At 58.0% G+C, this 27,396-nt stretch overlaps 1 protein-coding gene across 6 annotated transcripts in view; it reads right to left on the minus strand.

The window, feature by feature from the left end:
- Positions 1–577: 577 nt before the first annotated feature.
- PLXNA1 (plexin A1) overlaps positions 578–27,396 on the minus strand; it is a 51,045-nt gene continuing 24,226 nt past the window's right edge. For 3 of the 6 annotated variants that reach the window (XM_036419931.2, XM_036419933.2, XM_036419932.2), the window contains exons 10-32: positions 26,951–27,151; positions 25,217–25,313; positions 24,954–25,147; positions 24,692–24,843; positions 24,489–24,609; positions 24,015–24,151; positions 22,686–22,853; positions 22,014–22,107; positions 21,572–21,811; positions 21,341–21,484; positions 20,790–21,024; positions 18,139–18,281; positions 16,503–16,759; positions 16,092–16,158; positions 9,719–9,865; positions 9,447–9,606; positions 8,512–8,615; positions 7,945–8,041; positions 7,402–7,592; positions 7,114–7,283; positions 5,748–5,960; positions 5,518–5,668; positions 578–3,819 (exon numbers count right to left, since the gene is read on the minus strand). In XM_036419931.2, coding sequence (XP_036275824.1) covers positions 3,724–3,819; positions 5,518–5,668; positions 5,748–5,960; positions 7,114–7,283; positions 7,402–7,592; positions 7,945–8,041; positions 8,512–8,615; positions 9,447–9,606; positions 9,719–9,865; positions 16,092–16,158; positions 16,503–16,759; positions 18,139–18,281; positions 20,790–21,024; positions 21,341–21,484; positions 21,572–21,811; positions 22,014–22,107; positions 22,686–22,853; positions 24,015–24,151; positions 24,489–24,609; positions 24,692–24,843; positions 24,954–25,147; positions 25,217–25,313; positions 26,951–27,151 — 3,579 coding nt within the window. In that variant the 3' untranslated portion in view covers positions 578–3,723. Of the gene's footprint in view, positions 3,820–5,517; positions 5,669–5,747; positions 6,061–7,113; positions 7,284–7,401; positions 7,593–7,944; positions 8,042–8,511; positions 8,616–9,446; positions 9,607–9,718; positions 9,866–16,091; positions 16,159–16,502; positions 16,760–18,138; positions 18,282–20,789; positions 21,025–21,340; positions 21,485–21,571; positions 21,812–22,013; positions 22,108–22,685; positions 22,854–24,014; positions 24,152–24,488; positions 24,610–24,691; positions 24,844–24,953; positions 25,148–25,216; positions 25,314–26,950; positions 27,152–27,396 lie in introns of those variants that run through there. The other 3 variants (XM_036419934.2, XR_004984591.2, XM_036419936.2) reach the window with 3 other exon arrangements.

The following is a 27,396-nucleotide window of genomic DNA, read 5'->3' on the forward strand; positions in this document are numbered from 1 at the left end:
CCATCATTCCCACGGGATGGAACAGGGTTTGTGCTGGGAAAGGCCAACATCCCCAAACGGGCTCTCTCTGCTGCCAGGCTGCAAACAGAGCTCCTGGCAGAGAAGGCAGGGCATGCAGTGTTAGCCCCTTGCTGTTCAAGGTGGAGTCCAGAACTATGGCCTCAGGTCCCCGAGCTTGCTGGCCACAGGCATGCGGACTGCCCCAGGCCCTCTGTACCAGAGCCTGCATTTTAAAAGGCCCCCAGGGAACCACTTCTCTGAGCCACTTCTTAGTGCACAGCCCTGCTGCACAGTAGCCCCTGGGAGCCTCTGAAAAAAGCACACTGCAGGGCCCCCGGGACAACAGGCTCCGAAGGTTTCCAAGGGCCTCCAAGGCCTGCAGGTTCTTCGCCACGGGAGCAATGCAGTCCCAGCCTGGGCAGTACACCCGGGGGGCGGCTGAAACCCTGAAGGCCAATTGGCTCCTGTGGCCACTAGTCCTGGCACAACTGACACTTCTGAGCAAGGATGTGCTTGCAGTGCTTGGCACATGCCACCCCCACACCCCTCTCAGCAAGAAAAGCCCAGAGCCATGAGCTTTAGCAAAAATGTTTAATCTCTCCTTAATGTTTGTATTTACAAGTACTAAATCTGAAGAACAGTAAAATAGGAAATGACCGTGTATTTACACAATCTGTGGGCCGAGCGCCCCTGCAGCCACACTGCTCCTGGGAGAGGCCATGGCAGGGGAGGCTCAGGCGCCGAGGGATTGCTCCTTTTGGGTGGGGGCCCTGTGGCGGTAAGGACAGCTAATTGTGGGCTTCGTCTTAAAAATATCTCTCTGTAAATATATCTATTCTAGCGTGTGTAGCACCAACATGAGCCATCACATCCAGAACTGGGAGAACCAGGGCGGAGGCTCTCAGCAAGGTCAGACCAGGGAGTGGGGAACACCCAGGGCCCTCCGTCTTGGGGTGACCCTGGCTGCTCCGCCCTGGGTCAGGGAGTGCAGGGCAAGCTCGAGGTATATTGAGAGGCCGGGCTCCCAGACCAAGGCATGAGCCGTCCCCGGGCACTCCTGAGACAAGAGTGGGGAAGGCCGGAAGGGACAGCCGGAGGCAGGACAGGCCATAGCAGCAGCGCCTGGGGGGGACGGTGTCCCTGCACAGCACTTAGTGCTGCAGCCCAGACTCCCTGGGGCTGGGCCTGCACAGGGGCACTCCACCTCTAGGCTCCTGCCAGGCCCCCCCCGCCCCCCCAGGCCAGTGCCAGAGCTCAGGGTCAGAGCCCCCGGCAGGACAATGCTTGGGAGGCTGTGGTGCAGTACCTGGGCCCAGCGCCTGGGAAGCTAGAGGTTGGAGGACTGAGAGCCACTGACAAAAGACTCAGAACCTAACTCCAAGCTCTGGCGGGGAGGGAGGGGCGGGACCTGCTGCTCTGAGCAGACAGCAGGCTTAGAATCAGCTCGATCAGCTCACATGTAAACAGATATTGCTAAAGTGCTTGCGCCTGACAGGTGTGCGCTATTCAGTGGGCCTCCCCTCTTCCCCCCTCCCCAGGAGCAGCCTCGGGAGGTGAGCGTGGGCTGTCTGCAGGCGGGGAGGCCTCAGGACGCAGGGTTGGAACTGGATTCTGAGGAGGGCCGAGCAGGGGACTGGAAGAACAGGGCTTCCACTGGAAGCCAGCATCCAGGGAAGACTTTGGAGGAAACGAGGTCCACACCCAGGCACAGCCAGGCGGCATGAGAGGAGCAGGTGCACCTGGGACTAGAATCCAGGCCGGAGCAGCGGCCACCAAAAAGCAAGCTCAGTCTCCGACAGGCCTCGGCTCTGCCCCCCGCCGGCCCAGGGACGAGCCCGCGCAGTGTCAGAGCGACTGCCTGAGCGAGCCCGAGCCTGCTCATCACCTGCGGAGCGGGCGAGGGGAACCGTTTTCCCCGGTGCCAGTCAGGTTCTCGGGTTCCCCGCTGCTTCCCCACGCAAGCGGCCGCCCTGGGCCCATCTCCAAGGTGTGCAGCCTGGCCCATGCAGCTGAGCGGGGTCCTCCAGGTGACGCTGGCCACAGTTAGCTGTCCTGTAAAGTCCTTGGGAATCTTTAGTACCGTCAAAAAAGTGAACTTGGAGAGGGGGCCGCTTGTCTGCTTTCACAAGTGACTAATTAAAAAACATTTTAAAAAGTGTCTAACATCTCTAGTATTCAACACTTGCAGTTTTAAAAAGATCAAGTCAGACTTAACGCTAGCACAGTCATGCAGGAACTCACAGCCCCTCGCCCTGGAAGCTGGGGGTGGGGGTGGGGGTGGGGCGCCAAGAGAGAAGTTCTCTCCTTTATACATCAAAACAAACAAACAAACAAAAAAACAGGACAAACCACAGGTCGAGGGGTGGAGGCCTGGAGTGTTCCACTCAGGGAATCTGGCCACTTGCTTCACGACCATTTGGTATTGCTTTCCCACTGCCTTAATTTTCTTATTCTAAATTGTTTGTAAAATTTCTCCTCCTCCAGTCAGCTATACAGGACCCCACTGGGGCTGGAGACTGAGGCTAGAGCCACATATATATATATACATATATATATATATACACACACACATATATATACTAATGTACAGGTTTTGTTTTAGTTAAAAATTTGTTCCCTCTTGCTCATTGAAGGCAGGGTGGACAGAGCCAACCCCCAGGCCCTCTGGTCACTGTGTCCTGCTCCCAGCCAGGCCAGTATGACCCAGGACCCTGCCATGTTCCTGGCCGCGCCAGCAGAGTGCGGCAGGATTGCTTTGTTCCCCTACAGAACAAGTAGCCCCAGACGTCCCATTGCGTGTGAGGGGCCAGCATGCTGCCGAGATGCCAGGCGGAAGCCGCTGGAGGTGGAAGTGGAGAGGGGGAGACAGATGCAGGGAGGGAATCGGACAGTCGGGCTGCTCCCAGGAGCTCCATGCTGGAGAGCTTGCCCAGAGCAGATGCGGTGAAGGAATAAATAATGGGAATGTGTGCTCATGACTGGAGCTCCAGACCCCAGTGGCCCCCAGAGGCACAGCCCTGAGGACACGGGGAGTCGCCGAGTCCTTCTGGATTCACCTGGGAGCGGGGAGCGCTGCCTTCCTGCAGCCCCTCCACAGGAGGGAGCCGGGCCTCTCCGGGCGAGGTGCTCCTGCCTCCACCGCAGAGCACGCGGTGAATTGGAGGATGGTGGTGCGGTGCAGCAGTAAGCGTGAGGGTGGCAGGCGGGTGGCAACAGTCCAGACCGACTTCGGCTCACCTGGGCCAGGCCGGGCATTCAGCCTCCCCAGGCTGCCGGACAGGCCTCAGCCCTTATACTCTGCCAGGGAAGCCGAGAAGGCTGACCCCCTCCAGCCCCTCTTCCTGGCCCTTCTGGCCCCGCCAGCCTGGCTTCGAGGAGACAACCAGACGGGCATCCCTCCTCCCAGAGGGCCCAGCCTTACTCTCCAGGTCTTCAACAGTCTCCGGCGTCTCCAAGGTCTCCAGCTGCAACTGGAATCCCCTGCCCTGTGGCCAGCGGCTCTGGGCACAGAGGGTGCTGCAGGCACCGTCTCACGCACATCAGTACGAACCAGGACCCCCAGCCAGGGGGGAGAGGCGGGGAGGACGCTGGCCCGCACGCCTGCCCCGAGCACACGGGCGCTCGGCACACGCGGGGGAAGGCTGTCTCCGGGGGCCTCCCAGCTCTGGCTGTCGTTGGAGGCTTCCCTCTCACTGATCTCCCGCTGGGCAGTGTGGTGGTGGCTCAGCTGCTCAGGGCCATCGTGTCCACCACCTGCTCCAGCTTGCTCCGGAGCCGCTGCCGGCGAGCCTGCTCGTCCTTCTCCAGGGCCATCAGGATCTGCAGGGGCAGGCAGGGTGTCAGGGAGCCTGGCGGGCTCGCTGGGCTCACATGGGACCACCTCACAGAAGCCTGGAGGACTGCACTCCCTGAGCAAGCGGCACGGCTGGGGCTGCGGGACTCTGCAGCAGATACCCGATTCCGTCCCTTCCACCGAGCTGAGGAACCGGGCTTTCGAACCCGGACCTCCAAGTCACTGGTACGAAGACTGAGTCCCCCTGCCCTCTGGTCACTATGCCTACACTCGACCCACAACACACCAGCCCCAACGGCTCTGGTCACAGCCAGCCCTTCATGCCCCCTTGGTGCAGTTCCCCGCCTGGCCACTGGGGACACGGCCATGCCGCCACCCCCGGGAGGCCCTCCCAGCAAGGCAACTCTGCCTGTGCGTCTAGTCCCCAGGAAGCAGGAGCACCCTAAGCCCAGGCTCCTGGTTCCCGCTGGTGCCTCAGCCTAACAGCACAGCGCCTTCCACCACCTGTTCCTCTGGCCCCTTACGGTGCAGCTCCGCAGAGAACCTCCAGCTTCTTTCTCTCCCTCATGAGCCTGAGGAGGGCAGGCTTTAGTCCCCAACCCCCAGGCAGCGTCTCCAGGTCCCCCAGGATCTGTTGCTTATCCTTCTCAGCCCCAGGACATTTGCCCAACCTTACCTCCGAATACCTAGCCCCAGCTCTGCGTCTCAGCCCGTCCTCTTTCTGCTCTGGACTCATTTCTAGGGCCATCCTGCGGCTGCCGACCCCCACATGCTAACTCTGGAACCCAAGTCTCTCCCAAGTCCCAGCTCCACCTCAAACTTAAATAAAAATCCAAGGTGGATTCCTTGGACTTTGCCACCTCCTGTAGTTCATTCCATCTTGAGTCTGGAGTCACACCCCATAGCCAGTCTGATCAACAAGTCCTGATCCCTCCCACCCATGGCCCAGCCCTTACATGGTCCCTGACTTGCCCTCCCCCTGGGCACCCGACAGGTCACAGCTCTGTCTCCAAAGCCTGACGGCCTCTCACAGGAAAGCCCAAGTTCCCCAAGGCCTGCACACCCCTTGCCTCAGCCTGGCCTACCGCTCCCCCTCCTCCTCTCAGCCTCCTGCCTCCATGGCCCTGTAGCCAGGCCCACTCTGGCCTCAGGGCCTTAGCGATAGCCATGTCCATTCTGCCTCTCCGGCCCTGTGTGCCCCACCAGTTCAGGCCACTAGTCAGCCCTTCCTCAGGAAGCCCAGCTCTGTGAAGCGGATGACAAGGAGACCTGCTGCAGGCTCGCTCCAGGTCAGCAGAAAATGCTAGAGGAGGAAGGCTCTGGAGATGCTGCCCAGCTCATCCACCTTGTAACGCGAGCAGGTCAAACTCGCAGCCTACGTGCCTTTTATTTAAGGAGGCATGCGGCCCACCTGCTGCGAGTTTGGCATGCTTATTGTAATGGGCCCTTAGAGAACAGTCATTCACCAACCCAAGTTCTCCACGTCAGAAGCCACTGCAATCTTCTCCCCTGCTCCTCCCAAGCCCCCGTGCCCAGAGCATGCTCCCTGGCCTGCTGCAGCCCAGCAGACCCTGCCAGGCCTGATGGGCGATCAAACAGCGCTGTATCCCTGCCTCAGCACGTGAGGTGGCAAATGGGCAAGCAGATCAGAGGCAGGCACTGGATGTGGTTGACAGAAGGGCCCTGGGGAGGGAGCCCAACTTGGCAAGGCCTGGTGTGCTCACCTCATCCTTATACTTGGTGATGTAGGAGTAGATCTCATGCAAGGCGCTCATGCTGTTGAACTGGCTCAGGTGTAGTCGCGACTGCTCGGCCAAGTATGCACTCATGTCCTGGTCGCTGATGGCAGGCATCTTGGCAATATCAGCATAGTACCTGCAGGCAGATGGCAGGCTGGCAGGTGAGCTGGGTCCCAGCCCCCGGCTACCACCCACCCCCTGCACACTCGCCGCACCTCTCCACCCAGCTCTTATAGTTGGGGATGTCCTTGGCGTAGAGCAGTTTGTTGGAAGGCGAATCCTTGCCCAGCTTATGCTCAGAGGTGGAGCAGGAGTCCATGAAGGTCTGGGCCACCACCGACAGGCAGGCGTCCGTGATGCTGCTCTTGTGGATGTCGAACACGAACTGGGGGTTCTTGATCACGTTCACCCAGAAGCGCAGGGGCAGGCTGCGTGGGCAGGTCAGATGCATGGTCAGTACCCCTCCCAGCCGACCTGGCTCTGCCTCTCAGTGACCACGGATTTCCATGCAGATGGGGAAACTGAGGCCTAGAAAGGATTCTCAGGAAGTGAGAGCTGTCTCCTGCCACCCACACTACGGGAGGAGAGTCCTCCACATGGCCACAGGATTACACATGCACTCACACATGCTTCTGCCCAAGAATGGCTCCAGGGGACACATTCCAGCCATCTGACCTCTGCCCAAAATGCCACCCCTAAAACAGCCATCAACTGTGCTACTTGTGGCTGTTTAAATTGAAATAGACAAAGTTAAAAATTCAGAAACTCAGCTGCAGAAATCACACATCAAATGCTCTGTAGCCACATGGGGACACAAAACCACCACTCTGGATCTAGAACATTCCGTCACTGCAGAGAATGCTCCTGGATGGTGCAGACCAGACGATGCTCCTTCCATGGTGCCCATGGAACCCCTCGAAGGCCCATAGGCAGCACAGGCCAAGCCCGAGGCCCAGGGTGCATCCAGGTTTGGGGAGCAGAAGCATGTGGAGACCAGAGTGCTGGGAGGGAAAGGCTACCAGGGATGGAGTAGGTGGGGGGTGGGGGCAGAGGCCCAGGAGCTTCTCTGAAATGGGCCCGATGCTGCGGGGCACATGCTCAGGCTCAGGGAGACAAAAGCCAGACTGAGGGGTGGGTGCTGGGGATGGAGTGCTGACTACCTGAAGGGATGAGAGTCCCCAAGTGTTTGCTGTCACTACCACTGTTGTCCTCGTCACTGCCAATGGCTGGCACAGGCCTGGTCCACCAACTTCATTTCTCACAAAGCCCACACTCACTCCCTTGCACAGAGCCATGTGTGCACACATGCAGGTTCCAGAGCAAAGGGGCTCCTCCGAGCGGAAGCAGAGGCCATGCCCAGTCCCAGAGCTCGGGGGGCAGTGGATGGCCTTCAGATGGGTGAACTGGGAAGGCCCACATGACGAGGGTCTGACCATAGCAGGGCGAGAGCAAACCCAGGCAGCCTCTCCCCTCACCCATCAGAACAGGGTACCCAGAGGACAGGCCTCTTTGCAGCTGCTCAGCCCTTGCCTCCCTGGCTGTGCCCCACCCGCCCAACTGCCAATCCCGCTCCAAAGGTACCAGTTGCTCTTCCAGGTGTGGCGCACGTCTGAGTCGTGTATCTGGTGCTGATCAGCCTGCTCGTCCAGGAAGTCGAACATGTACTTGATGGCCAGCGGCAGGGCCGAGCCCCGGTGTGCTGTGCTGAAGATGGTCTCAAACAGGTCGTCCACGAACTTCTGCAGCGTGCCCTGCAGGCAGGCAAAGGCACAGAGCTCCAGGGCACCACCGGCGGCCCCTCAGCTCCCCGGCGGCCTGCAGCTGGCTGTGCCGCGCCCGCGTCCCCACCGCCTGCCCATCCAGGCCTACCTTGGTGGCCAGCAACCGCGTCAGGTAGATCTCTGAGACCATCTTGCTGCCACGGTCACCCTCCCGCTGGTCCAGGTGGTCGTGGTTCTTCACCAGGTGCCACAGCTTGGTGCCGCTCTCCAGGTCGGGTGTGATCATGGGTGTGCGTGAGCGCAGGCTGTCGGGGCTGCTGGCTGTGCGGAGCATGCTCTCTGCGGGCACCACGCAGTCAGCTGGCAGGCCCACTGCATCCAGCACCCACACCCTGCCCTGGCCCTGGCTGGGCAGCCTCGGGCTGGAAGCCCCTCTGTCTGAGCCTCAGTTTCCACTTCCGAAACCAGGGTCCTCAGCCCCCGCCCCCTGGGTTGTGAGGGACAGAGGATGACATGCTGTGTGTGGGTATGTGCTATAGGGAAAAGGTGAAGCCTCCAAACCGAGGGAAAGGCTGTGTCCAAGTGACAGGCCGTGGTGTGGCCCTCCCAACCTTTGCACGGCCCTGCTGCAGAGGGGCCCAGGGTAGGCATGCTATCCAGGCCAGTCGTGCTGCCCAACCCGACCTCTCACCGTATCTGCTCAGGGATTTAGTGAAGGTGGACGAGTTGGAGATGTTGTAGGCAGATGTCTGTTTGGGCACCAGAGCCACCGAGGACCCATCCGTCACCTGTGGGCAGAAGGCCGGGAGGCTCATGACCCACCGCTGGGAGCTGTGGTGACACCTCCAATCCTTCAGGGCTGTGCTGGAGGCCATGCACCTCACACTCTGAGCCTCAGTCAGGGGCAGGCCCAGGCACCCAGCACTGGCCCTTTCCCACCGCAAAGGGCTCCTCTGAGCTGGAGCAGAGGCCACGCCCAGTCCCAGAGCACAGGAAGCAGTGGACGCCCCTCAGACGGGTGAGTGGCGAAGGGCCACATGCAGAGGGCCTGACCATAGCAGAGAGAGAGAAACCCAACCTTTGGTACGCCTCAGATGGGCCAGTCGTGGGTCTGGGAAGGCAATACATGTGACCATGTCCCTGTTTGTGCCAACATCTGCCACCCATGCACAACCAGGGGCCGGACACCAGCTTCCACTCTGCCCTGGAGCCTGAGGAGAGGCTGAGCCATACCAGAGGGTGGGAGGTGCAGGGTCACCTGATAATGAGCCAGAGTATTCAGCCTCTTCCAGTCATTGTCAATCTTGGTGGTGACATCCTCATCCTGCAGGATGATTCGCGCCATGCGGCCCTGGCGCCACTCTGAAGGGAGGAAAACGGTGAGTGCAGGGCCACGGGCAGGTGCCTCATTTGCCCCTTTCCGTGGTCTCCCTCTCAGCCCAGGAGCATCGGTGTCCCAGGGCACTTAGTGCAGAGCCTCCTCCCTCCCTCCCTCCTTCCCTCCCTCCTTCCTAGCAGCTCGCAGCCTGGCTCAGAGCAGGAAGCATATGCCCCCAGCGGCAGCTGTCCTGCCCCAGGCAGCCAACCCCCACGTAACACCTGCCTTTGAGTTCTAGGAAGCTCTTCCAACTCCTCAGCCTGGCATTGAAGGCCTCCATGTTGGTGCCCCCACCTCTCCAGCCACATCCACGGGGAGACTCCCCATTCCCAGGCCTGCTGCTCCTCCTCTGCCACCCTGCTCAGCTCCGTGGGTTCCCCTACATGCCCAGCTCATGAGCCAGTGCCACTCCCTGCCCCAGCTCCCTGCCCCAGCTCCGATGGCCCACCCTCCTCCTCCAGTAAGTGGGAACCCCACTCCCTGACTCTTACCTGGACAGGGTGGCCCTCTAAGTGTACTCCCTGATTCCATCCTCAACCCCGCCTGCCTCCACCCTGCCCTGCCCACATCCAGAGCCGTTGGAATACATCCCTTCCCTCAAGCCCTCAACACCCCTCCACGGCCTCCAGCACCCTCCACCAGCAGCCAGGGCCTGGCCTGGGACAAGAGGCCTTGCTTGGACTTCTCCAGCCCTTAAACCCAGCCCCTGGCCCTGGCCCTCTCCTTGCACCTGGGAGGCCACCCTGGCAGGCCCATTGCTCAGAACCTCGGCATGGCCACACTGCCCGACAGCACGGAGCCCCGCCCTCACTCACCCAGGTCCATGTCCCCAGTCTTGGGCCGCTGCGAGTACGGCACACCCTTGTACACGGCGTCCAGCAGCTTCTCCTTGACCTGCGTCACTGTGTCGCAGTTCAGTCCCTTCACCGGCACCTCAGGTGCGTTCTCGTTCTCAGGGTTCACACAGTTCAGGGTCTGGGGGCAAGGAGGGGTGCACCATCAGCACTCACCTCTCAGGAAGGAGGCCGATGGGAGAGCATGGGTGGGGGGCGGGCAGGGCAGGGCAGGACGCTGGGCCTACGCTCACCAGCATCTTGTAGTCGATCTGCTGCCGGATCAGCTTGTCCTCACTCAGGGAGTAGCGCGCCTCACCCGTGATAGCGTCGATGGGGCCCTTCTCCATCTGCTGCTTGATGGCGCAGTACAGCATAAACAGAGGCTCCCCTGCGCACTCCTGCGGCAGCAGGCAAGTGGGGGGTCAGGCTGCAGCCAGGACCCCAGGGGCTTCCGCCCCTGCCCACCTGCCCCCAGTGCCTCTGCACCGTCCCCACAAGGGGAAATCAGCAACATTGTCAAATTCTTCTAAGAAGGCACGCAGAACCCTGGTTCCAGAGCCCAACAAAGACGGCAAGAGAGTAAGTTAGACAGACACGCTGCCCCTCTGAATGCTAACGTGAAACCCCAACGCGACCTTAGCAGAGTGTCACGAGTACATGAGAAAATGTGATGTGGCCACGTGGGCTTCATGCCAAAGAACACTAAAGCTCAGGCCTCAGCGGGTCCACTGCCCCAGTCCCTAGCCAATGCCCTAGCAGCCCACTTACTGGAGCCTGAAGTGCCAACACTGCATTCTGGACCCCCATGGACCACAACGTGGGCAGACCCTGTGCCACAGATCACTAGGCATGACCTTGATTTGCTGGCTGCCAGGGCGTTCCTGGCTGGGACCCTGCCACTGCAGGGAGAGGGCTGCCCAGCTCCGTTACTCGCGAGGTGCGGATGCACCGACACAGGGCAGTTCACCAGCACTGAGGGCACGAAGCCAGAGCCACGGTGCTGTGGGGTGGCCTCTGGGCATTCTGTGAAGGTCTGCTCTGCTCCCACCCTGACCACTGCCCCCAGCTACCACACAGCAGCCACGAAAGCTGTCTCCTGCTCTTCCAAACACCTAGTTCCCCCCTCAAGGCCTTGGCACTGCTGTCCCTACAGCCAGCAATCTCTCCTCAGGTCGTCACTGGCCCTTCTGGACTCCACCCAACCTGCCTTCTCAGAACAGCTCCCCAGGCCAAAGCTGCTGGCCCTCATCACCATCAGGGCCCTGCCACAACCTCCAGCTTCTGTTGCTCTCTGTGAGGCCCTCTCCCAGCTGGAATGGAAGCTGCCTGAGGGCCAGAGCACAGCCGGCTCACCCACATCACATCCTAACGCCTAGCATGGAGCCTGGGTATGCCTGGGGCTCCGGACATTGCTGGACAACAAATGCCATGAGTGAAAAGAGATGTCGAAGGAAGGGGCTCATGTCCTTACAGCAAAGTGAAGACAGTCGACATCAGAGCTCACCAGTCCTGTCTGTCCTAGGCTGGCCCTGACTACACGAGCCACACCTCAAAGGGCCTGACTTGCTGTGCCCCTTGTACAGGTAAGGCCCGAGTGTGGGCACAGGCTCTGGTATTGCCTTGGCGCCCAGAGGATGGAGTTTAGGAATGTGCTCCAAGAAGGCAGCACACTGGCCTACCCCACCCACTCCGTCACCACAAGCAGCAGCTCTGCCCCATAACCAGGCGCTCTGGGCACCTTGTCAGCATCTGCAATCATTAAAGAAACAGCCCTAGACTCCCAACATGTCTATCTCTGAAATTACGTTTCATTTGCAAACTTGACTTCATTAAGTCAGCTAGGAAGGCGGCAAGAATGGGTGCACATTAGGATGCCCTGCCATTAATAGCTGCCTCTTCTTGCAAGACCCATCTGGAGAGAATGGCTGGGGGACAGACCAAGCACCCGCTCAAAGGCTCCCCTGCTTGCACAGCGCGGGAGAAAGGGGTATTTCTAAAAGTCAGAAGGAAAAGGTAACTGGCACAGGGTTACACAGTGAATATGGGGAAGCCAGGATTCTAACCTAGATCCACATCTTTCTAAAGTGCCTAGCCCTCAAATGCCAAATGTGCAGAGGGTGCAGGTCGAGCGGGCTATCTATTTCTGGTCCAGCCAGCAGGCTCCCCAGTGCTGGCTCCAACCACTCGTGCAAAACCTGCTCAGATGGGGCAAAGTCGGGCTGGAAGATCTAAGGCCAGGAGACAGGAAGGCCAGAACTCAAGGGCCCATCTAGTCCTACCCTTCTTGGGCCTCAGTTTCCTATAAAGTGAGGGAAAAGGATGTCTCAAATGCCTCCCAGCCCCAGCTCTGAACATGCAAAAACTACCAATGAATTTTCAAGTACAAAGATAATACAAATATAGTCTATTCTATAAATGATGTTAGGACAAGTGTTTCTCCACTTCAGAGGGGGGAGGGGGAATCAAGTGTGAACCTCCCTCACATAGTACACAAAAATCATTTATATGAACAACACAGGAGCTATACAACATGGAAACTTTGTATTTTTTTTTTAAACCCTGTATAAACTACTAGAAGAAATAACCCTAAAAAAGCAATTAAGGACTAAAAAAAAGAGACATTAAAAAATAAAAGTGACCAATCAAACAAAAAGATGCCCAAGTTATTAGAGAAACAGTAATTAAAGCAACAAGCTGGCAAAGATGAGGGGGGGAAAAGCTGATAAAGTAGGTATTATCCAAAGCCTGGGTAAGATTCTCAAACACTAAATCGGTGCAACCCTTCTTTGCAAACAACTTGGCAGCATATATTCCAATAAAAAATGAACATGCCTGATCACTTACAATCATCGTTCTGGATATCCACGTAAGCATTAACACAGCGAGCAACGACCATTGGATCAGCACGCTGGCCGCAGTGCAGGCCATGGAGAGGAAAATGCAAGCTCTCCCACCACCTCCAGCAGTGCAACACTCACACTGAGAACATTACACAACTGTTCACAAGAAGGAAAACCACCTGCAAAGGTGGCCACCACACCTCTGCCTGAGGAGGGAAGTACAGTGCAGTGTGAAATGCACAGCCCTAGAACGGAAAGAACCTGTAGTGAAGGAAAGGTATAACACTAGGGTTTCTTCTTATACATGCTATTTATAGATATTTGCTTCACAGTTCAGAAACCAGCATGGAGGACACACATCAAAACACTGATGGTGGTCACCCTCAGTCTGGGAGGACGGCTCAGCACTTTACTCACTCTGCTGTTTAGGTATGCTAAAATGAACAGGGGTTACTTTCCTAATTCATTTTTTGTTTCTTAAAGACAGCAAAGAATGACAGGGATTTGGGGTGTTTAAAAACAATTTAGGGCACACTAAAAAGAAATGCACTTTCAAGCCATGGGAAGACATGGAGGAACCTCAAGTGCATTTTACTATATGAAAGAGGAGTCTGAAAAGGCTACAAACTGTATGATTCCAACTACAGGACATTCTGGAAAAGGCAAAACTGGAGGCAGGAAATTATCAGTGGCTGCCCAGTGAACAGGTGGAGCATAAGCATCTTCAGGGCAGTGAACTACTAATATGCAATGGTGGGTACAAGTCACTGCCATTTGTCCAAACCCAAACGCGCAGCACCTGGGGGAACCCTCACATGAACGATGGACTTTGGGGGATGTTATTTCAACTTAGGTTCTTCGATAGTAACCAACGCATCACTCCGGTGGAGGATGCAATAATGGGGAGGCTAAACGAGGGCACGCGATATATGGAAAATCTCTGTAACTTCTGCCTGATTTCGCTGTGAAACTAAAATTGTTCTAAAAAAAAAAGTCTAGCAAGTCGAAGTATGGACCAATGAAGAAAAAAGCTGTTATCATGAGAATTTTTTATTTATTTATATGAGATGGAGATGTTAACTAATCTTACCTTTGTGATAATCATTTCCCAATATATGTAAATCAAACCCTTATGTTGCATGCTTAAACTTACACATTGGTATATGTCAATTGTTTCTTGCTAAAACTGAAAAAACAAAATAACAAAGTGCACTCCTCCCTCAGGACTCACGGTGACTGGTTCCAGGACCCCCCCATAGCAAACCCCACAGACACTCAAGTCCCTTATATAAAGTGGCACAGTATCTGCAAATAATCTACAGACATCCTCCACTTACTTTAAATAACCTCCGGATTACTTATAGTACCTAATTCAACATCAACGCTGTGGAAATAGTTTTATACTGTACTGTTTAGGGAACAATGGCAAGAAAAAAGTCAGTACCTAGTCCAGAGTAGATACAACCGTCATAGGCCTAACTACATGGTAACACGTCAGTGACAATGTAACGTCTTTTTTCCTGAAAATTTTTTTATCTGTGGTTGGTTGAATCCACGGATATAGAACCTGCAGTCACAGAGGAGTGACCGTATACATTAAACACCCCCCCCCTCAAACAGTTGTGGCACAAAGTCAGTGGCCAGCTAATGTAGGCGGGAGGAGCCTAAGCCAGTGTCGGGTACCCCTCCTGCAGATCCACATGACTCTGGGCCAGTGCCTCCTGCCCAGCACCTCACACATCCTTCGTGAGGGGCAAACATGGTTTGTGAGCAGAGGAGCAGATGGAAGCACACCTTGGCCCTGCTCAGCTTCTTCAATGGAACCCTGGAAGGGTGGGCCAACGTGGCCTGTAGTTTCCAACACTGCCTTGCTGCCACTCCCTTAGCCAAGCCTGGCCTCGTCTCCCTCTACCTGATACCTGATACCAACCCGACCGGACCTCCAAGAAGTGGCCCCACCTTCGAGCCCACAGCACCCACAGCTTCCTGGTAACAGCACCCACTCAACCGCTCTGCCTTCAACCCTCTGTGCCGGCCCCACTGGCCCACTTCCTGTAGCCTGACCCTCCACCAGGCATCACACAGCTCACACCCGGTCCAGGCCTCAGGCTGGATTTCTCAGCTGTGGAGACTCAGGAGCAGACAGGCCGATGAAGCTAAGGCAGCTCGGACCTAATGGCTCATGTCCTCTAAACTTTGCTTCTCCTGATTCCAGAGTGCAATTCAATGAGCGTGTAAAAATACATCACCGTCTCACCAAATTTTACAGGAAATGCACAACTTTTCATTACTGGCTCCCAGCTCAGCATAACAAGAACCCCAGCATTTGCTGGGCACTCTCCACAGGCCTAGATTTTCCCAGAGAGCCCTGTCCAGCCTGTCTTCCCTGTCCACACAATACTTCACCCCCACCTCAGAGCTGTTACTCCCTCTGCCTTGCTAAGCAACTCCTTCCCTTCCTCAAACCTCACCCAACCCTTGACATCTGCCCCTTTTCATATGTCCTGATTCCTATTTACCCTCTCTCCCCAGCCAGGCAGGACTCTGCTCTGGGCCCAACAGCATTCTGAGTGAAGGGCTGAAAGCCCCCTTGGGTGTCCCCAATTCAGTAAGGACACAGGAAACAGGTCCTTGGCTAAGAAGCAATCACGGGGATATTCAGGTCACTAGGCTCCACTGCCCATTATGCTGGCTGTCCGCAGAGCGCCTACAGAGGTCAGAGAAATGAGCGGAAGCACGAATGAACATACAGCCTGGGCCTGGTCTGGGACCCTCTGTCCCCTCCTCCTGAGTGTGTCTGCCAAGCCTTCAGATTTCAAGGGAAAGCAGATGCCTGGGTCTGAGCGATCTCCCACTCTCTATGTGCAGCCCACACGGGATCCACCTGGACCCATATCTGGCCTGGGGCTGCCCTCTGCCTCCACCCCTTCTGCACCCACTCAACCGCTCTGCCTTCAACCCTCTGCGCCGGCCCCACTGGCCCACTTCCTGTAGCCTGACCCTCCACCAGGCATCACACAGCTCACACCCGGTCCGAGCTGCCTTAGCTTCATCGGCCTGTCTGCTCCTGAGTCTCCACAGCTGAGAAATCCAGCCTGAGGCCTGGACCGGGTGTGAGCTGTGTGATGCCTGGTGGAGGGTCAGGCTACAGGAAGTGGGCCAGTGGGGCCGGCGCAGAGGGTTGAAGGCAGAGCGGTTGAGTGGGTGCTGTTACCAGGAAGCTGTGGGTGCTGAGGGCTCGAAGGTGGGGCCACTTCTTGGAGGTCCGGTCGGGTTTGTGCCCTCTGCCTCCACCCCTTCTGAGGTCAGCACAGGTCAGGGCCTGTCTTCCAGGGGTGGGGGCTCTCCCAACCCTGAACAGGGGCTTGTCTGTGCAACTTCTCCCCACAACGGGAGCCATCAGGAGGCCCCAGGTGTCTCCTCAGGCTGGCCCAGTGCTGGGTACTGGACACACGGACTCCCCTGCCAGGTCGTCCCCCCTCATCCTTAGCTCCAAGCCATGGGTACAGCGCAGAAACCTGGGCCTGTATTCAAACTCCAGCTCAGCTGCACACGGGCTGGGGCCCAAGACAGCTTGCCTCAGAGCTGGGGTGGCCATTCCTGCCTCAGTGACTGGGTGAGGCCTGCACAGCCTCACAGAGACAGGAGATGGGCCAATGGGTGCATGTCCTGCGTGAGTCCACTCTGAGCCACTCTGGGCTGAGACTGCATCTCTGACCTCTTTCCCTCACACCCATTCATCTGTCCCCAGACCCTCTTGTTCTCTCCTCCCCAGCCCACCTACCTTGAGGAATTTGTACAAAAGGAAGGTGAACCAGTTGGTCAGCATCTTCTCTGCTACTGACTCAGTCCTGGAGACAGACAGAGGCAGGGTGACATAACTCCCACTGCCAGGCCCACACATATGCCCATCCTCACCCTCACCCTCACCCTCACCCCTTCCTATAGCACTAAAGGCACTCACGGCTGGAAAGCTGCGGTGGAGACCCCAGCCCTCAGCCCCAGAGGAGGCCTCTGAGCATGACTCAGGCCCGGCACTGATGGTCCTAGAGTGGAGACCCACACCCAACACCTGGTCTCCACTACCAATCTCTGGTCAGAGGAAGCCAGGGCTTCCCCTAAAACCGCTACAGTGACGCCCCAGGCCAAGCACCCAGCGGGCCTTGGTGTCTGCAGGTGGGAGGGGTGGGCTCACCGCCGCAACAGCAGCTTGGGGTGATTCTTGCTCTCGAGGTTCTTCTCAATGAGGTCAGACAGCAGCTGCTTGAGCACGCCCGTGGCATACTCCATCTCACCCTGCAGAGCCGTCATGATAAGCGAGGCCACATTCCCACGGTCGCGCATGGAGAAGCTGCGCTGGGCCTCCAGCGTGCGGATAAAGGTTAGCAGGAAGTGCTTCTTGGTCAGCAGCTGCCCAAACAGTGTCAGTGATTTCTCCACATTGGCCTGTACCTGGAAGGACAGGGGCCTGCTCAGACCCACAGCAGGGTACCCAGGCCTGTCCGGGGGGGTGAAGTGGGGGGCATGGGCAGGGGGGCAGAGAGGGAAGAGGCCTTATGGGCAGGACAGTGCCAGAGGGCAGGGTGAGGCCACAGAGCAGGCCTCAGAGGCAGGTGACACTCTGACAGTGTCCAGCCCTCAGCAGAATGGACGTAGCCTGGCAGCTGCCGGAGACACCCACCCAGGCTGAGACCCAGGCATACCAGCGTTAGTGAGGGGTGTAGAATGGGGGCCTGTTCCTGCCTCTATCTAGCAGGCTGGAGGGAGCCCAACCCAACACCCCATCTGCACATCCATGTTTTCACTCTGCTCTTGCCACAACCATCAACCCAGAAACTTCATGGAAGATGCCTGAAGTCCAGCAGGGGAAGAAGCTTATTAGGGCCACACGGCATGGAAGTGGGATAAAGAGGTGGGATGCAGGCATGGCTCGCTCTCTTATCTGTACCAAGGCTTGTCAGGCAGGAGGTTCCTCGCTACTGGGCTGTGCCAGAGGCCCCCAGTAACACCTGGTTCCCAGCCCAGGCAGACAGATGGCAGGTCCCAAGAAGAACACACAGTCACAGCTATGAAAGCAGCTGGACTAGCACAGCAGAGAGCAACATGAGGAGAGAGACCTGACAAAGGACACGGAGCTCCCAGCAGGCAGCAATCCCAGGGAACGCCTGGGCCCAAGCCAGAGTGACAGGAAATCTTTCAAGTTCAGTCTAAGAGGAAACATCCCACCAATGGAACCGCACAGGTGAGCAGGCCCCAACATGTGAGGTGTGCAGAGAAGGGATGCCCTCGGCTAGAGAACAGACAGAGCTCATTTTCAGGGCCTGACTATTCCCAGCTGGGAACTGGGCTCCTGGCCTGCCATGGAGACCCCGAAAGGTGTATTGTGCCAACAGCCAGGACTCTGACATCTTCAGAGAAAGGCCCAGCTCTGATGGCCTCCATGCTCCCTTGGTCACGTGCTCCTGCCCCAAACAGCCACAAGAATTTCAGCTGGGCACTCACACCTCCCAGCATACATGGGCTGGGCTCCTGCCCAGTGAAGCCTGGCATTCAGAACCACCCAGGAGACAGACCAGGATGAGCTGTAGGGTGTATGAGATGGACTAAAGGGCTCCACAAAACGAAGGCGGCCCCAAGGAGCCCAGTCACTGGCGGGGTTTGCTGGGTTGTGACTCTCCCACCCCAGACTCCTTCCTGACCTTCCTCCTTGCTTCCCAGCTCCCTTACTGCAGGTTCAAGCCATCCATCAGGACCCTCTAGCTGCCCACCAGCACCCCAGGAGCCCCTCCTCCCCCAGATGGATGTGGGATGAGCCCCGACCAGCAGCCCACCTCCATCTCCTTGAGCACAGGGTGGTCCTCAATGCCGGGGAAGAGCACCCGCATGGCATATGTCCTGTAGTCGAGGAAGGGGATGCCAGCACCATCCAGGTCATTGGTCAGCTCGTGGATATCCGTCTGCAGCTCTGCAAAGGCTATGGCCAGACCAGGAATCAAGGCAGGTGCCCCACTGGCCTCCAGGCTCCCGAACCCCCACTCAGGACCAGGCTTACACCCTGGCTCTGCTGCTCACTGGTGGGGTGACCTTAGGAAACTACTGCCCATGCCTCAGTTTCCCTAGTCCTAACACAGGAATAAAATCCCTTTATTTCTCTGAGTCATCACAGGATTAGCCAAGATGAGAGCAGAGAAGGTATTGGACAAGGCCCAGGCTCTGAGGGGTACATGGAGCTCCCAACATGCAGCAATACTAGGGAACGTTTTGCTAAGACAGGCATTCACCCCTCATACCGCGCATTGGCATGTAGGGGTGGATTAATAATGGGTGTCAGCTCTTTGCCACCTGAGAAGGCACCCACCCTGGCTCCCCTGGACTCAGCCGCCTGAAAAGAGAAGGGGCGTGTCCAGATGAGGGAGATGGTGGGCAGCAGAGGTGCCAAGAAGCAAGGGCTGTGCAAGCCCCCCAGACCTCCACACTGACAATCACCAAATGCACAGCTCAGGCCTGCAGGCTGCTACACTGCCCACCCACCCCAGACAGCTCAGCCTCTCTCGGGAACCAGGCAGGCAGGTGCAGACCCTGACGGAAATATCCCAGAGGTGTGAGGCATTGACCCTGCAGCAGCCCTAGGAATGAGCTATCTGATCAGGAGACAGAGGAATGCCTGGCGGGCTCTGGGCAACAGCTGGCAAGTTTAACTGAGAGCTGGGCCTTCATCTCCTCAGGCCCGGGCGTCTGGTTATCTCTACTTGGCTGCCCGGGAAAGCCCGCCAGCTGTTGCACCTACACACGCTGGCAGATCAAGGCTTCATGCACACCCGTCTCAGTGGGCAGCCATCCTTGCAGCTGTAGAGGTTCCCGCCTGCAGAACTCTGCTCTGGTCCCTGCACACCTGCTTATGTCCCATCAGTGGCAGGCGGGTTTGTCGGGGAGTGAGGAGGCTCCCAGGACTGGCAGGGTACTTAGCAAAGGGATACCTTGGTCCCTTTCAAGTTATCAACCTGATGACAGGCTCATTATGACCCCAAGGCCCTTAGGCCCATCCTACCACTTAGCTCCTTTTCTTCATTCAAAATTAGAACACTGCTAGTGTCCGCCTTTTAGAATTGTGAGCATTCACTAGTCAATATCAGCAATATGCTATGGTTGTGCCTAGCACCTCACAAACATTCAATAACTGGTGATTATCACCAGTGCTGCTGTCACCCTTCATAACAGCCCCAGACCCTTTAGATGTTGCTCAGAGACATGCACAGAGTAGGTAGGGGCTGGCCTGTTGCTGGGGCCCTAGCCCTGAGGCACCATCTCATACCCAGCCAGGGAAGCCGGCCATCATGGTAGCTGAACCTAACCCTCAAGTGACCACTGTGCAGCCCATCGCCTATAGCCCCAGCCCCCACTTCCCTGCTGCCAGTACTCAGTCCCACCCACACAGCCAGCAGCGTTGCCCTCAACTCTGCCAGGGATGAGCCATGGCACCTTGGGCACCCTGGCCTTCCTGTGAAATATCAGGAAGTTACAGCTTGCTGACCCGCTAGCCCACTGCTCACCCAATTCCGACATCTATAGCCTCTACCTCCAGAACCCACCCCATTCTGTGGACCACCCTCACCTGCCCTTGGGGTCCACCCACTTTCCATCAGGGGCTTCAGGGTCACAGGCTTGGGGAGCATGTGACCAGGTGTAACATCAGGAATTGGCTGGAGTTGGGCACAGCAGGGAAGCTAAGCTCACCCACTATGGCCATCTTGTCACCACCGAGAGCGAGGAGCCCCAAGACGAAGGGATTCCTGACAGGCATACATTCCGGAAGCCAGCGTACTCTGCACTTGCCCTGATTTCTGCCATTCACACTCCAGGGTCGACATACACATGCCCATGCCAGAGGACTATAGCCTGACTCCCTGAGAAAGGGCTCCTCAAGGACTAAAGGCCACCAGGCCAGGGTCTGCATGTGCTGAGGGGTAAGGAAAAGGCCCCACTCAGCTCGATGCTTGGTCACAGGCATGGAGCTACCACACTAGCATGAGCATGCATGCAGCACTGCCCTGCAGGCTCTGCACAGGCCACCTGGACACTCACAGTGCCCAGTGAAGTGGGCACTGGCACTATGCCCATCCTACAGATAAGGAACTGCGACACCCACGATTATGTGTCTGTCCAGTGTTCTACAGCCAAGATGGGCTCAGATGGCTAGAGTCTGCGTTGCAAGCAGCATCCCACAGAAGCCATACCTGCCCCAAGGGCCTAAGGCCCCAAGGCCCCAGGCCCCAGTGATGGTCTCCCTGTGCTTGGCTGTTCCCAGTAAGGCAGGCAGGCGCCTCACTGGGAACAAGCCAAGCACAGGGAGGCCATCAAGAATGTTGCAAACTGAGTAGTGAAGTTGGCAGGTAGACAGTCCCTGGTTCAGAGATAGCAGCACCCCAGCATGCCCTATGTCCCTGGAACCCCTCATGTTTCTCTGTCCATAGCTCCAACAGACCTTCCTTGCATTCGAGGGCCACACGGGACTCCAGGTTGTCCATCTGGAGCTGCAGCCGCTTGAGGGTGCGGTCAGCATCGCGAGATTTGCGCTTGTAGGCAATGAGCACCGCCACGATGACAAGCAGCAGGAGGCCCCCACCCCCGCCGATACCCACGATGGCGGGCAGGGTCAGCAGGCTGTCTGAGTACATCTGCAGCATGCCCGGGGAGAACTCGAAGCCACCAGCCCGAACCTGTAGGGGAGGGTACAAACTGTTCAGGTGACATGCCCACTCATAGCTCCTGGGCCCACACACTCAAGATCCCCACAGCATCTGCCTCTGGCCTGGACTGCTCAGTGGGGATGGGGACGCTGGGGACCCAGGGTAAGTACCAGGCCACCTGGAGTACATGGATTGGATGAGGGCCAAGTTAGGGCTTGCCTGGAGCTGGGCTCTGTCACAGAGTTGGGGTTGTCATAGGTGGGACTAGGTCAGCAGGTCAAAGACAGGAAGGACCCAGTAGACCAGAGCCAGGGCTGAGGCACAGGTCACCGGGCTATGGACATACCGTGACCTTGTGCTGCCCCGTGAGGTTGGGTGACTCGCAGAGGAGCTGCGTCTCCGACACTGTGAGGATGCAGGGCGTGGAGCCGATGAGCACCGTGTAGTTGAGCCTTGAGTTGCCAGGTGCAGGTGGTAAGAGATTTCGGCCCTGGGGGTGGAGGGTGCGGATGAGCTAGAGCCCCAGTGGCCCTTGCCTCACCTGTACCCCCACTCCTGCCCGCTGAGTGAGGCCCACCTTGAGGATGAGTGGGGAGCCGGGCTTCAGCTCCAGGAGGCCCGTGGGGCTAAGTGGCTCCAGCACGGGGTCGGGAAAGTAGAGGAAGGAGGAGGAGTTGAGCACAAGCAGGGCACGCACGTCATCCATGACGAAGCCCAGCTCTTGAGGCCGCTCCCCCTGCTCGGCCGGGCTGCGGGAAGGGTTGTCCACCGATGGGGCCAGGCACACCATGGTGGTGTCGTTGTACACCAGGCAGTTCTGGGGACACAGGTGCGAGGACATTGGGCCAGCTGCTCTGCACATGGAGCCCGGCCCCAGCAGGGCCAAGGAGCTGCCGCCGCACAGGCACACCCAGAGGCCAGGGATGGCTTCTTTCCCCGGGGTCTCCAAGCACAGCAACTGCCAAGGCAGCTTGGGCTGCACAGTAGGGGGAGGGGTACAGGGAGGGGCAAGAACTCACGTTCTCCCTTTCGACGCCTCCGTACTTGGCCCGGATGCGGGGTTCTCGGACAGTGGCCAGGTTGGTGCCTGTAACTGTTAGGAGGGTCCCTCCACTAGAAGATGAGGGGGTGAGGGAATGAGGGGTCATGGGTGAAGCTCTCCATCCCAGCCCTGCACAGACAGGTGGGTCCAGACACACCACCCAGCTTCCCAGAAGACACAAGCAGGTTACAATCTTTCAGCACCAGAACTCAGATTAAATCAACCACATCTGCGGGCAGGGATCTATTATCCTGACAGCTGTGGCTGGAACATCTTCATTCTTGTTCTTTTTTTTAGAGTGAAACATCAGAGTTTAGAGAAATTTTTGTGTAACACAATTTTCCAGGTTGCTGCATCGAGAGCAGGGGAGTGACCAAAGTCTTAAACTTTGTTATTTCTACTCCCATCCACAGAGACAGACCCGGGCAGCACAGGAAGGGTGTGGCCACACCCTGCCCAGCTCTGCACGAGGCACCACCACCGTAAGGAAACCACCAGAAATTCAACTGGTCCCTCCAAACAAAACACTTGGTGGCAGGACCACACAAGGAAGAGGAAGAGGAGAACCCAGTGCATGAGCTCCGTCCTCACAGCATCCCAGGGGACAGGGGGGACCCCTGGGGCTCAGGGCAGGCGGGGGCAGCCCCACCTGTTGATGCTCCACTCGGGATCAATCTTCAGGATGGTGGGGTCCTCGGTGTAGTTGTACTTCACCTCGGGGTTGGTAAGCTGAGCACGGTTGATGTTGATGACAATGGGGGCGCTGCCAGGGCTCTGCCCGGGGGGTGTCTGACACCGGATCTCCCGGGAACTCCTCCTGGAGGGGCCCATGGGACAGTGAGGATGTGGGTGCTACAGCTCACCTCCCAGGTTCCATCAAAAACAGGCAGGTGGGCAAGTTACTCCCCAGGCCTTACAGCCCAGTTGTAAAACGGGGCCCACCAGGACCTGAGGACTGTTACAGCCGCTTTCCCATGAGCCCCTCCAAGGGGTCAGGCGCCTATCTGCCCATCTTGGACCCCATCCTGGCCCTCTCCTTCCAAATTGCCCCACTTGGTATTCGAGGCCCTATCTGACCGGCCCACCAGCTAAGGGGCAATCCTGACTCGTTCCCCAGGTGACCCAGCCATGCCCATGCCTGGGCAGTCACCACAAGCAGGCTGCTGAGTGTTAAGGGAACTCAAGGAGGCCCAGGGATGGCTGGCGAGACAGAGACGGTGGAACCCTGACCTTCCCACCTGCTGTGGCACTGCCTCGACTCAGCCTGTGGCTTCTGCTGCCAGGAGAACTAGAGTGCCAACTCAGTGCCAACTCTTGCTACATGAGTGATGCACACGCCTCCCGATGTGAAACGGGGGCTAAGCCTGGGCCTGGAGTGCGTAGGCAAAACGAGCTGGCTGGGATGGGGGAACTGGGTCACCCCACTGGGCAGCCGGCCAGTCGCTACCTGCACCTGGGTCCCCCTCTCCGCAGCTCTTTCAGCACAGCTGGGAGGCCCGCAGCAACCAGGCCTGCGAGTGCAGCAAGACTGCAAACACCAATAATTAGTCTGATAACGGGTAATTACCACAGGAAAATATTTAAAGGGCCGCTCCATTATCATCCCTAATCTAAAATTATCTATTTCAAGCCTCAGGGCTTTTGTTAGCATTTTTTCTCTTAAAAATTTTAAAAAATACTTATTAATGTTCCCAAGGGATCCCTCAATCCCAGGACAGGGTGGCTGTGCCTGCCCCCCGAGCCCAGGCCCTGCCCACCGGTCAGCCCTGCCTACCTGCCCTTCCCATTCTGAGGTAGCCTGTCTCCATGGTAACCTTCTTACCACTAGTTTCCATAGTGATCACCCTGGCCAGGCTCTCCAGGTTCCCCTTGTCTCCCAGGCAACAGGAGGGGACATGCAGCCATCTGAACCAACCACCACGAGGGGAAGGTGCGCCATACCTACCCCCTAGCCCTAACCCCATCCACACCCCCTTACCAGGAGAAGGAGCAGGGCCGGCCGCCAACAGACACGGCCACATCACTGCCTGCATTGAGGTGGCTGCCCTCGATGCCAATCCAGGTGCCCCCCGAAAGAGGTCCCCGGGCAGGACTCACGCGGTAGAAGGTTGGAGTCTGTGGGAAGAAGGAACTTGCTAGAGCTCCAGGAAAGGCCTAGCCCCTGGCCCAGAGGCTTGCTTGCATCTCCAGCCTTGCCCGGCCCTGCGCTCATGGACTCTCAGACGAAGCCCATAGGCAGGGCCCAAAGTCTACAAAGGCATCTGGAGTCAGACCCAGAGATGAGGAGGGGAGATGGCGACTAGGAGCAGAGGTGTTGCTGCATGCAGGGGCCCACAGGAGGACAAGGCACCTGAAATAGCCTTTGGGTCAAGCCAGGCCATGCAGAGACAGGCCTCACAGCCCTGAGGCCTCGTGGAAGAAAGGGTTCCAGGCTGAGTGGGGTGGGGCTTACCACGAAGGTGAAGCGTTTAGGCGACAGGGCCCGGAACTGGGGGGAACAATCCCGCACGCACACCTCCACCAGGGCGTCGTGGGCCCGCACCGTGCTGGCATTGCCGATCTCGCAGACAATCCTGTGGGGCACCAGAGGCCTCAGCAGGCTGCAGCGTCCAGCTGGGCATCGGGGCCCCCCCAGCCGGCCCGGGCTGCACTCACTGCTCGGCGCTGATGTACTCGCTCTCCACGGGGCTGCACAGCACCTTGCCCACTCGCACGCCCAGCCGCACGTCCTCGAAGCGCAGGCCCAGGTTCTCACCCGTGATTGTGAGCCTGGTGCCTCCCTGCCGTGGGCCTGTCTCTGGTGACAGCTGTGGGGAGACAGGGTGGGAGGCCAGCAAGGGCCATGAGGAGCTGCGCAGGGAGGCAGCGAGGCAGTCAGAGACCCCATTCCCCTCGGTGGCCCAAGAGGTGCACCTACTTTGTGGATCTTGGGGTCGGTGCAACGGCTGCTGCCATGGCGGGCATGCATCCAGGCAGCAGGCACGTCAGCGGGGCAGTGGGGACGCAGGGAGCAGCGGCGCTCAGCCACGCACCAGCCGCACTCGAAGCGAGGGTCAGCTTTGAGGCAGAGGCCACAGCTCTCCCGCAGGGCCGGGCACTTGTAGAGGTGGGCTGTAGGGGGAAACACAGTCAGCTGGGCCAAGCCACGACCCCACCCCCCGTGCCTCCCCACAGGCTCACCCTGAATGTTCTGAGGGTTATCGATGATGAAGTTGCCGTTCCACACCACCGACAGGTTCACAGGCAGGTCGCTGATGTCATTGCCCTCGTAGGAGTACTGCGGACAGTATGCAGTGCAGTCAGGCCAAAACGCCGAAAGGCAGGTCAAGGCTTGTGTACCCCTCCTGTGTACCCCTCCAGCTCTCCCTCCAAGCCCCTAACTCCAGGTCTTCCTTGCCAGGGGCCCTGGTCTCTGCTCTCCAGGCAAACCTCTGACCCTGCAGCATATGAGGTGTATCCTCCAGGATGACCTCCCTACCTCCCCCACCAGGACTTCCTAGCTGGACCCCTAGGATGCCTGTCAGGGATGCTCTGTGAATTGAGGTACAAGTTGTGTGCCCCCATGCCGTGGGCAAAGGCTGGTAAAAAGCACTGCCAGGTGAGGCTTGGCCCTCCCCTCCCGGGAGCTCAGGCCCAGCACTCCCCGCCGTGCCCCACTGTCTGCAGTTGAGGCCCTCCACTCCATCCCAGAGCAATCCATCATCATTTTATCTGCAGGAATTTAGCTGGATCCTATCACATTCCCTGATACTCCTGTCCCCTTTAAAAATGGTGACAGAAAAGATAAATGTGGGCCTGGTGAGAGCAGAGGCAGAGGGGAGGCGTGCAGGGAAAGAGGTGACAGAGGTTTGGGGATGGTGAAGAGACAGAAACAGAGAGAGACATACACACAGACGGCCTTAGATGGAGAGGAAGGAGAAGGTGGACAAGGCTAGGCCAGGGAGCCACAGAGATGCCGGTGGAAGGTGTGGCTGGCAGAGTCAGTGATACAGTAAGGGAGCGAGAGAACTGAAAGGACAGGACAGCCAGCTGGCTGACCTGCCCCCAGGAGCCCGTTATGACCCCCAGTGCACCCTGCTACGAAAAGGAGAGGTTGGGGAAGGCTCTGCCACCACTGGCAAGGGGCCCTTCCCCTGGGATTCTACAGGGCGGGGGCCAAGCGCAGGCCTGGCAGAGAACTCAGAAGCCAACAAGGCCTTGGCCGCTGCAGGAAACCCCTCCTCTCCTGACTACATTCTGCCTGAACAGGTGGGAAGACTGAGGCCTGCCAGCAGTCACAGAAAGAGCTGGAAGAGGCCGCTCGGGACCCCCACTCCCCCAATCCACAAGGAAAGGGTTTGAGTCTACAGAGATCACAGTTACTAAACTCACTAAACTTGGTAACAAGCTTTGGAAATATCATCCTATTAGATTCAAGGCTCCCAATGTGGCTGCTGCTTGGCACTGGGGCAACACCTGCCTCCTAGTGTGCGGACGCACGGGGCCGCTATGAGCGGTTCCTGTGTCTGGCCACAGGAGATATAAAAGGAGCTGAGTACTTGGGCACAAATCCCCCTGCCCCTGGCCCTCTGGAAGCATTGGGTAATAACAGCATGTGGGAGTTTCCACACCCCCAACCTGGCCTCCTCACCCGCGTTCCCAAGACCCCAGGCAAAGCCCTGTCTGCATATCTTGCCACATCTAAGTTGCCCATTTCCACTTCTGAGATGTGCTCCCCCCAAACATCTGGGTGGCTCTTGGCAATGCCCCACCCGCACACCCAGGCATGGCAGACCCTTGGGAGCTCGCAGAACACCTGACTGTGCCCTATCCTTTTGCTCGGGAGCAGAAAGCAGATCCTAAGGCTGTGAGTGTGGCCAGCCCAGGCCAGCAGAAGGGGTTCCCCAAGCCCCCGGCCAGCTCCACCGGCCTTACCGAGGAGTTCTGGCATTGCAGGCTGGAGCTGTTGAAGCGCAGAGCGTTGACACGGGCCGGGCTTCCCGGGATGTGAAAGAGGCACTCGTACCCACGCTGGCCTGACTGTGGCTGCGGCAGGTTCCGGGCAGTGAGGGTGATGGGCTTCACCACGCCCACTGGCACGTAGATCTGAGTGGAGGGCAGGATCTGCGGGCAGTCCTGGGGGTGACAAGGCTTCAGCTGAGCGTAGAGGGGGCCAGTGAGCAGGGTGTACTCCACTGTGTCCCAGACTGTAATCTATGTGCAGAGCCCGTGCTTCTCTTGGGCAAGCACCACTGTGCCCACTTTATACACTGGAAGACTGCCAGCTGCTCCAGAGGCAGGAAGCCTGGGTTCTACACTTGCCAGGCTGTGTGGCTGTACTCTGTGCACTGGGGCAGGCCCTCCTACCTCTGGCCTCAGTG

The sequence above is a fragment of the Pipistrellus kuhlii genome, unplaced genomic scaffold (genome assembly GCF_014108245.1).
Source record: "Pipistrellus kuhlii isolate mPipKuh1 unplaced genomic scaffold, mPipKuh1.p scaffold_m20_p_6, whole genome shotgun sequence".
NCBI classification, from domain to species: Eukaryota; Metazoa; Chordata; class Mammalia; order Chiroptera; family Vespertilionidae; genus Pipistrellus; species Pipistrellus kuhlii.